At 50.4% G+C, this 10876-nt stretch overlaps 1 protein-coding gene across 1 annotated transcript in view; it reads left to right on the forward strand.

The window, feature by feature from the left end:
* The window catches only part of LOC144729717 (serine/threonine-protein kinase 17A-like), a 33187-nt gene that overhangs the window by 18674 nt on the left and 3637 nt on the right, over positions 1 to 10876 (forward strand). Inside the window, exons 4-6 of the mRNA XM_078610159.1 lie at positions 6436 to 6562; positions 7800 to 7848; positions 10568 to 10747. Coding sequence (XP_078466285.1) covers positions 6436 to 6562; positions 7800 to 7848; positions 10568 to 10747 — 356 coding nt within the window. The remainder of the gene's footprint in view (positions 1 to 6435; positions 6563 to 7799; positions 7849 to 10567; positions 10748 to 10876) is intronic.

Genomic DNA, 10876 nt, shown 5'->3' on the forward strand with positions numbered 1-10876 from the left:
AGGGGTGCCGCGGTGGCTATGAGATGTGTTAACTACCTCGCCTGGGTTCGATACCGACCCTGACGCCTGCTGCTGTATATTTGGAGTTTGCGTGTCTCTCTCCACGTGGTCGCGTGGAGTTTTCTCCGAGTCCTCCGGTTTTTCCCTCCAAGATGTTTTAATCGACCATCGCCCGTTTCGAGTGTTTGGCTGCTATACATTTCCATGATATATGCCACTTTGTTGCGCTACCTCTTGCGGCCAGGTCGCTTCTGCAAAATTGCTTTATAGCTCCGTGGGGGCTTGCCTGGTAAAATAATGAAAAAATAGTTTAATAGCTTAGTTGTGGGGGGCGTTTTGTTTTGCGTGGCACCGTGCGTTCAGGGCAACGTCGTTTCTTTGTCCAAGACAAGCTTCAGGGCGAAGGGGGTATGTATGTAAGTTGGCATTTTTTGCGCCGGGTTCGCAGCACAGCATGCTAACCGCCACGCCACCGTTCCCACCACCACGCCACCGTTCCCACCGCCACGCCACCGTTCCCACCGTTCCCAACGCCACGCCACCGTTCCCCACGATATTCAATGACACACACGATGCGCTGAAATGTTAAGCAACTGCCATGAAATGCAACCTCTTATTTTTATCACACACCACCATAATTGTCAATAACACTGCCTGAGACGGTTGGAAAGTGCTAAAGTGGAAATATGCTCGAGCCTCAAAACTGCCTTGCAAGGCACCGTAGTGACTTTTTGTCCTTCTGCAATATAAACACAACCCCCTTGAACTTCCCTTCACCGAAATGTTATCGTTACCCCCCCCCCTCCCCAAAAAAAATTACGTAACTTATTTATTTAAAAAAATCTTAAATAACAACAACAACATTTTGTTCTTTCTGGAAAAAACCTGTGACCTGGCAAGATCAGAGTTCAGGGTTTTTTTATTTCTTCTGGTTTCCACCAAGCACACGTGAATTTGCGTGCATGTTCGCGCATTGCGTGCGTGGGACTTGCCGGTCTGCATAGTTCATAGGTGCTCGCTAACAGCACTTTCCCCAAACAGTCTTAAAGGCTCTTCATCTTGGTCTTTGTATACGTGAGATGAAAAGGTGGTGTATCAGTTACCACGCTGTGCTACCAACCTGGCCACCCGAGTTCAATTCCTACTCGCGGCCAACACCGATGACGATTATTTGAACCGGTTTTGGGCCTCCCTTAGGTCGACTCGGCCTCAAATTAGTACCTTGTGTGGTGTGTAAACATTGTTACTAGGGAGACAAAGGCAGCCGGGCATGGTGGTGGCCACGCACCCCTTCGTGTGCCAAAAGGTTTGAAATAGGTGTAGCCCAAGGGGTCATAAAGAAGTGGCCGGGGCTAGTGATGTTAATGTGAGACATTAGCATGTAACCACGGCTAATTGATTCGCAGGCCGCACATGGTGGTGGAGTGAAGTGCGGGCACTCCCACCTCTTTGCCAAGACGTGAGGCCAGCGTGCAGGAGTGGGCCCCCAATCTACCCTCCAGAGGGGGGCCCTCGAGCTCCCGCTGAAGGAGGAGGCCCTGGCAGCAGTAATGTGAGCAAGAATTTGCGGTACTGCACCCTTTTTAAAAACAATACGTTGAGAGATTCTGCCCACAATTTATTGCCGTGCATTGGTGGCAAATTGCCCTCCGGTGGCAATTTGTTAACATATGGCTTTCAGCGAATTGCGACTTGGCAGAATGGATTGGGGTATCTGTGCATGTTATGAACGTTAGTGCAGAGGTTGGAGTCATAATATACCCCTGCTGCTGTCGGTTACCTTTTGGAGCGAGGCGAATTTACAATCGCTTACTGGCACTCTGCTGGATAACATTCAGCAATGTTTCCACACGAGGTTCTGTTTTATTCTATGCAATGTGCGATGCTCGGTTTGTCGTCACAAGAAGGTCTCCCTTATGGCTATTTCAAAGTCGCTCCAGTGTGTGTTCACCTTGTGTGCACACACCGCCGTTGCTATTTTGTGAAATCTGGTGGTTTTCCTGCCGCAATCAAGGGCTGTTTATTTCCGTGGGTGAATTTGCCTATCTGCAACGCGGTCCCATCGATCGTGGCAGCATGGGAATGGGTCGTTGCAGCCCCGGCCCGGAAAGAAAACGCACGAGGACAAAATCGGGGTGGGGGGGGGTGGAATTGCAGCCCCGTTACGGACATGTCGTCTAAGCCTTTAAAGACCCATCGGCGTTCTCCTGTCAACGACCCGAAATGCGGAAATGGTTTCGGGAAAATGCGTGCAAACGCCGGGAATAAACAAGTATAAAAATGTGCATTTTCTAAACAAAGCCAGACTAAATAAATGCGACCGGTGCACGCTGTGCACGGGAAGTGTGAGGCAATATGGGGGCAGGTTAAAGGGCTGCGTGGTGGCCCTGCGCAGGATGCAGCTGCCAGGCCCCTGCCGGCAATAACTCTCCGTGATAGGAGGACAGCAGAGTTCTTTGATACAGTTGATCGCTTCGATTAAGCCTTTCGCGTTCCGAGGCTTCTGCTGCTTTAGCAGTGTGGGTCCAGTTCACCGCAAGCGGTTAGCATGAATGTTATTTATAGAGACGGAGTAGCGCCGTTGTTTTGAAGGCATTGTACTCGCTGCAGAGAACCGTAGGGACACGAGCGCACCCTATGATACCTGGCGCCAAACCGTGACGCACTCCCTGCCGCATGGCCTTGTGGGAGCCTCGGTACTTCTTCCGACCTGAAGACGCACCAATGAAGTTATTTTAATCTTGATTTGAAGCGTTTGTGACTGCAGGAATCCATACTCTTTGGTTCTTTCGGTAAAGTTACATAGGTAGAAAAATGTAATAAAAATGTAAATATCACGACATTTCGATCGCAACACAAGCGGTCGTCCTCGGGTGGAAAAAAAAATCCAGCAGTGGAACTGCTGAACCAGGAAGAAAACGCGATTCTCCCCCTGGTTCAGCAGCTCCACTGCGTCATCGGAATGGGAAAAGGGTTACTTTGCCGTTCCATTTGCCACGGGGCACGGTCATCGCAACACCTTAAATTGCCCACTGCACAGCCGAGTCGAATGTCGAGCAGCGTTTCATTCTTCCCCGATGCGTTTTTTTCGGGTTATGCCGCGGCATTGTCGTTTCTCCAGCACGATGTCCGACGTTTCGCTACACGCGCCGGGAAGCTTGAGCGGCCCGTGTTCTCCCGCCAATTCGGTGCTCGGGGTGCTTGAAGGGGGGCACCGTTGTTGCCAGATTCAAAGTGGGTTGCTTCGGTAATCAGATGTTAACTACCTTGCCTCGTATGCAGGAGGTTGTGGGTTCGACCCTGACCCTGATGTCTGCTATATATTTGGAGTTTGCATGTTCTTCCTGTGGTCGCGTGGATTTTCTTCGGCTCCTCCGCTTTTTCCCTCCACATTTTAGAAACATGCGTTTTAAAGTATTTTTTGTCTGCTGTTATCAATTTCCACGTGATGATGAGCCACTTCATCGAGCTATCGGTTGTGATAGCCAGGTCGCTTCTGAAAAAGAGCTGCATAGCTCCGAGGGCCTTACCTGGTAAAATAAAAAATAGTTTCCGTGTTTAGTTTAAAGTGGCCGCTGGCTCAGTGCTCCGAAACAAGGAAGTATTCTTCTCGGTGACCCAGCCATCTAATTTGCCGCCATTCTAAAATAGGCCACCGCCGTTCATCCTGTCTGGATGTTTAGAGTTCCCACAACATGATGCGAGTGGGAACTACTTCGTTATCACCTGTGGGGAGACGGGGGGCACTTCCAACGCTTGCGAGATAAACCCGTGCTCTCTAAGCGAAACAATCACGAAATATCGCGTGGGGTGTTCAAGGAAGTTGAACTTGGCTTCTCGTAAATGTTTGCCACTTCGGAGCGATGCTGTACAGTTATCTCGAGGTCAAGAGGTCATACTGCCAATTGTGAAAATCCCAATTCCATACGGCCGTGTTTTCACACTTGTTTAGCATGGTCTGCATTACTGGCTACCTGCTTCTCACCCGTTTGCTACAGAGGCTGTGTGTTCCGGTGGCCCATCCTTGCTCCGATGTCACTGTTAACCCCTCTGTTTTCATGCCGCCTTTCTGCATTGCAGCAAATCTTACGTGGAAGCCAGCCATGAATCCTTGGCGGGAGGACCCTAGGTCCGCTAAACATCTGATTAAAGCCACCGTGCTGGACCCTGAGCGGATTTGTACAGACTATTTAATCTGGGCACTGTGTACCAGAATGAGGGCACTTTAGCAGAGCTTGTATCACTACCGAGTGGTGGTGGTGGTGGCGGCGGTTGCTGGCTCCGAGGACAATGAGCAGCTTAATATTGTGATGGCCCTTGCTTTCCCCCCCGTACACTCGCTACAAGCCTCCCCAATGCCACGCGGTGAAGAATCTTTATTTTGGGCTGGCTTGGTGCACCACAAGTCTCCCTGGTTTAATTTTTTTTCAATTCTTGGCCTGAAGCCTTCTTAACTGACACCTATTGTTAAGACACAGTGACTTTGTGTTTCCCGTTGTTATTTAAGATGGAATTTCGATCTCCTTTTGTCTACCGGGCACAATGGCCGTTAAGCCCATAGCATTAGATTGTGTTTAAAAAGGAAAATGTCGGGTACATTTTAAAAAACCTCTGCGCATTTGTCAATAACACCTGTGTGTGTGGCCTTAAATGGGAAAAAAATATATCTAACGGGTGATTGTTTTTTGGGCAGTGACCCTTCGTAGGGAATGAATCATCATCGAGACGAGCTCGCGAGCGATCTAGTTGGCGAGCTCGAAAGCCAGTCCATGAGGGAAACCCACTCTGCGCGTACGTGGAGATGCGCGGACGCGCACTCCGCTCTCCACGTACGTGTTTACCCACGTGCGCGCGCGCTAATCTCGGTGGTTGGGTGCAACGTTGTTCGGTGATTCGCGCGGGGGTGGTGTTTTTGTGGGTTGTTTTTTTTTCTCATAGCCCATCTTGCCACAAAATGTACACAGATGTGGGCAGTGACATTGGTGGAAAGTTTCTGAGCGACCGGTTGAGAGATTTTGTCGCTTCTAATGACAACTCGTGAAACGACTTCAGACCGAGCCGATGGACCTGATAGCCCTCGGCATAGCAGTAGCAGCCTCTTGGCAGCAGAGAACGTTGTTGGAGTGGAAATTCGAATGTGGGAGAAGTGCTCCATCTACCCTGCCTATTCCATTCACTGCTGTGGTTACGCTGGCAGAGATGATGCAGTGAGTACGGGAGCCTTTGCCTAAGGCCAAGGCGTGTGCACGCACGCGTGTGTGTGTGTCTGTGGCCTTCATAGGTGCTCGCAAAAACAGCACTTGTCTCAACAGCCTGTTAAAATTCTTTGGTTCTTTTCGGTTAAGTCACGTCTAAAAATAAAATAATAAATTAAAATAGCCTGTTAAAAGCAATACGGGGGTTCATCTGCCAGTCATCTCACTCGGTCAACCCGTGGCATCTGGATCTATTCCGTGACCACCTGTCAGCGACCGTTTGACACTTCACGTGGCCTTAAAGTGTACACAGCATGGCACAAGCGACCTGGCGACGTCACCGCCTCTTAGTGGCAAATGGCAGCTGTTGCTGAAGCTGCTGCTGCTGATGTTTTTGTTGCTGCGTACGTGAGCATCACGGCTGTCATGCGTTACGTGGTGCTGTGCGCACGTGTGCTCGCCCCGAGCCGCCGTTGATGTTACCCGCCGGAGGTTCGTTTGTCGTAAACGTGTCCTACACGGCCGGCGCGCTGGTACCGCGAGCATCGTGGAGGTTTGTCTAGAGCTTCTTCTTTGCTAAGTTTTACCCACCTGCTGCTGTTGGGTCGTGGATGTGCAATATGGGGGAGGAGGGGAGCTGAGCCCCCCAATCAAACAACGCAGGTACAATACCCAGCAACGCCAGTGGAGATTTTATTTGAAGTTCACATTTTGTCGGCAAAACGGTAACCTCTGGAGTGGGCGAGCGCCTTTTAATTTTACAAGCATCATTTGATCCGTACACCGGCAGATGAAAGCGGATTTGTATCCGTTGGCTCATCCTGTTCGGCGTTTAACACTTGTTCAGTCACCGTGTCGTGCCGCCTACCCCTTCCCCATGAGATTTGGGTTAACGAGGTCGAGGTCCTGATGGACAGTGTCAACGCTGCTGTTAACGATGGGCTTTCACCCCTTTCTGGCAATACAACAGGAGGCGTGAAGATGTTCAAACGCCAAATGAGATGCCTTTTGCAAGGAATCGAGTTTGCATTAAGCACACGCACTTGCCGCGGCAAAACATGCGAACACATGCCCTGCTAATTTACACATTGTGTTTGAAGTGTCCACCTGCTTGTGTTTGCACCTAACGGACGAACCGGGGTGTGTGTGCGTGTGCGCTTGTGTGCGCGCGTGCGCGTGTATGCGCGTGTGTGTGCGCGTGTGTGTGTGCGTGTGCTCGACACTGCGCGTTGCCACGCAGCCCCAGAACATCCTGCTCACGAGCACCGACCCGCTGGGAGACATCCGCATCGTCGACTTCGGGCTGTCCCGGCGCGTGAGCAGCGCCGATGAGCTGCGTGAGATCATGGGCACCCCGGAGTACGTGGGTACGTGGTCCATCCCGCACGCGCGCGCACACACACACACACACGTGCACAAAGGCAAAGATCCCCCGTGTAGGCTTAACAGACTGTTGGGGCAAGTGCCGTGAGCGAGTGGCACCTATGAAAGTCGGCATGGCACATGAGGGGAGTGGGTGGCCAGCATCACGCTGGACCGCCTTTTTATCCACAGTGGCGATGTTTACACACTGCACCAGGTACTCATTTGAGGCTGAGTCGACCTCAGAAAGGCCAAGGGACCAGTTCAGATAATCGTCACCGGTGTTGGCCGTGAGCGGGAATCGAACTCTGGTCGCCGGGTTCATAGCAAAACTCGCTAACCGCCACACTACCGCTCCACGCGCACAGAGCGCACACCACGGTCGCACACCACGGTCGCACACTCAACGAGCGTTTAATGAGCGCTTATTTGGGGACGTTGCTGTGATGTTGCCGCGGTGTAACGGTCAGCCCACCGGACTGGCAATTCGGAGGTCGCCGGCTCTTAATTTGATCTCATGGCAGCTGAAATGACGGTGCAAGTTTTCTTAAATTCGCCTGCCTGTTTCGCTGAAACTTCCTAATTGTTTTTAAAGATTACACCGCAAATTACTGAATTGGGATCACACACAGCAGCGTGGCACTCTACTGCAAAAACTGCTGCATATTGCCTGTGAAACACACCACCCTTCGTGAGAGCCATGCACAGTAAGAATTATAGCACCAACACGGAATGTACACAATTATTATTGATTTGAGGCTTTCGTGACTGCAGAAATGACTCCTTGGTTCTCTCGGTGAAGTCGCGCAGAAAGAAAATAAATCAAGTAATCATTATGATTGAATGCACGTACGTTGAACTTCTTTCGCACCGTGCGTAGCCAACCGTGCGAATCGGAGGTGCGGGGGAAGGACAACAAACCAAGTGCAAAAAGCAGCTCGAAAGAAATTAAGTTTTCTGGTTGAACATTGCCAAGGGGTTCTTATTCGTGCCATTTGAAAAGTAATTGGGTATTCTGCTTGTCAAGTTAAATTACTATATGCATTATAATCACGATTACCAGTACCAGCATTGAGCAGACCTCTAAGCATGATGCGTAAAGAGGGAGCGCCTATTGGAGCAGGGGCTGGCGGAAAGGAGATGCAGGTGGTTGCTGATTGGAACGGATCGTCGTCATCACGCCTAATTTTAACCACAGCTGTTGATAGAAAATCTGAATTTTTTTTTTTACTTCTCCAACAGCTCCAGAAATTCTGAGCTATGAGCCAATCAGCACCGCGGCAGACATGTGGTGAGTGCCTCGCCGCACCGCATCGCACGCGCGCTCGCACGCTCTCGTTTCGCGTTCTGCGTCCACGTTGCGTCGCCGGAGATCGTGGTGCATAGCAGGGGATTTGGCATGCCCCGCTGAAACCTACAGCTGCTCTCCCCCCTCCTTGCATAATCCATGCTCACAAGTGTAGTTGCATTGTTTCATCTGACCACGGTTTAATTGCGATACCAATGCAGTATGGGCGGCAGGGTGGAGCGGTAGTAATACACTCGTCCCTCGCTGCAAGAATGGCCTGGGTTTGATTCTCGACATGGGCCCCTTTCTGTGTGGAGTCTGTACGTTCTCCCCCTGCTGTGCCTGAGTTTCCTCTGGGTTCTCCAGTTTCCTCCCATAGCCAAGTAACGTAAAATGTTACTGGTGTTGGCCAAAAATCCTCATGCTAAAAATGACCTGCAAATCGCTCGATTGGGGATTGCACAATGGCAACAGCATCAATCCCTGACTCTAAAACTCGTGCAGACTGGCATCTGTGCAACACGGCCGCACCTTGCTTCGTGGTCGCCTTGCGCCATAAAAATGTCACGAACACCAGCGGTCGAAAATGATTGTAGGGAAAATAAGAATAGGTTTTTCCCTTTTCTCCGAAATAAAATAGGTGTGATTTTCAAACGCCAAATAGACACCTTTTTCAAGGAATCATAGATATTATTATACCATCAAGGACGATGTATGCATGTTGAACTTCTTTCGCACCGTGTGTAGCCAACCATGCTAATCAGAGGTGCCGGGGAAGGACAACAAACTAAACACAAAAAGCAGTTCTAAAGAAATGAGTTTTCAATTTATATAATATAAAAGTGCATAGCTCCCAGTGGCTTTCTTTATCAGAAGGAAGGGCATTCCAGACGGCCACAGAAGTGTATCTGACTTAGGGCATCCTTAATTTCCACACTGGTAATTTTGGTAACAAAGAAAACATGTAATAATGGCCAAGGTAAAGTCTCCACACGGAGGAGGCTTGCCCGATTTGGGAGTACAGTTCACATGACCAGCGTCCCTAAAGTGCAGAGAAATCTGACATTAAAACGATGACAAAAACCCCCGGGCAGTATCACAGAATCGCCCATGCGGGGGGCTTGGCCATCACCTGATCTCTCCCACGTGTCTATGTGGGAGGAACAGGGCAAACATTGGGTTTGCCACAATCCAAGAGCCTTTTGTGTCACCACGATGCCCCCCCCACCTCACTTGGGGATTAAAGTTCTGCAAGAGCGTCCGATGCTGGGATTTCCTTCAAGGATCTGTCTCGCACAAACCAATCAGATTATAGGATTGAGCGTGGCTTTGCGAGTGGATTACTCTGCACTCGTCTGCCGGACAGGCACCGCGAGGCTGGGGAATGTTTCACCTTGGTGCTGGCTGCCACTGCCACCGTGGGTGAGACTGATGAACCTGACGGATTTTAGAATCTGCAGTTCATCTGGGGTTGTGAGACTTGAGCTGCATTAGCAGCTGTCAGCGGTGTGGGCAGGGAGCCGATAGAAGCATCACATAAGTATGAAAAATGTTTCTTTACAGACGTGCGTGTGTGTGTACGTGGCATATTACGATTCCTCGTGATAAAATGATACGCTCATGACACATGCCTTGAATCGTACGAGAATGAATATTTTACGTTGTGTTTATCTTAAATTATATTAGTTCGCATAAACCCTGTAACCAGTAGAGATTCAACAAGCGCCACATTGGGAATAAAATATCGGGTCATGGCCCTGGAATGTTAACAAATCACCATCATCTCTTGGAAGGAAGGATGGTGGGGGGGGGGTCTTAAATCATTGCAATCATCACGGACGCCATCAGTTTAAGACTACAGGTTCCCTTCCATCTATGCCACTTTGGTTAGTGCTATTTCACGATGTATATTCGGCAAACCTATTTCTACCCAGCATTTGTTCTACTCTGTGGTTTGAATTCACCTTGGATGCAGCTTTGCGGTAGGACGTGGGACAACATTGTGTGAACTTTGTGAACTGTGTGTGCTGTGTATACTGTGTATGGTGTGTGTGTGCTGTGTATACTGTGTATACGGTGTGTGTGTACTGTGTGTGTGCTGTGTATGCTGTGTGAACTGTGTATACTGTGTGTACGGTGTGTGTGTACGGTGTGTGTACTGTGTATACTGTGTGTACTGTGTATGGTGTGTGTGTACTGTGTATACTGTGTGTACTATATTATTTGGGTCTTTCGGTAAAGCCACGTAGATAGATCAAATAAATATATATATATATAATAACAATAAGAACAATATCACGACGTTTCGATCGCAACACAAGCAATTGTCATCAGGTGAGAAATATCGCGGTTAGAGCTGCTGAGAATATATGGTGGGAGCGCTGCTGAGGTCAGGAGTTATAAAGGTTTGTGATGGGTGTCGCACAAGGGTCAGTGGGAGGGCCTAGAGATGAAATTTGCAAGTAAATGTAAAATCGGGTAAATCTTGACAAACGAAGCTGTGGGGGTGACTGAGCGAAGGGGATACCGCCCGGCTCGCTTGCTGCGGTCGGGGTTCGCCTGCTGCGCGGCTCTTTTGTTATCTACCGGGGGGGGGGGGCCGGTAGGGAGGCCCGACCCCGTGGCCGGGGCGGGGAACCCCCTCCGCACTCAACCTCCCGGGGGGGTCTGGCCGAGGCACGGCCGGGCGCTGACGCGGCGCGTGTGGCGGCTGCCCCCGCAGGAGCATCGGCGTGCTGGCGTACGTGATGCTGACGGGCGAGTCCCCGTTCCTGGGCGAGGACAAGCAGGAGACGTTTCTCAACGTGGCGCAGGTGAACGTCAGCTACGACGACGACTCGTTCAGCAACGTGTCCTATCTCGCCGTCACCTTCATCCAGACGCTGCTGCTCAAGGAGCCCGAGTAAGCCTTGCGCACTGACGCCACCGCCACTCCCACCGGCAGCTCGACGATTGTGGCTTGCGGGGCTGCGAAAACCGGGGCCCAACTCGTGATGAACAAAAAAAACCCTTAATACTTCGCCGCTCGTTG

Source organism: Lampetra planeri, chromosome 2, assembly GCF_965212315.1.
Source record: "Lampetra planeri chromosome 2, kcLamPlan1.2.h2, whole genome shotgun sequence".
NCBI classification, from domain to species: domain Eukaryota; kingdom Metazoa; phylum Chordata; class Hyperoartia; order Petromyzontiformes; family Petromyzontidae; genus Lampetra; species Lampetra planeri.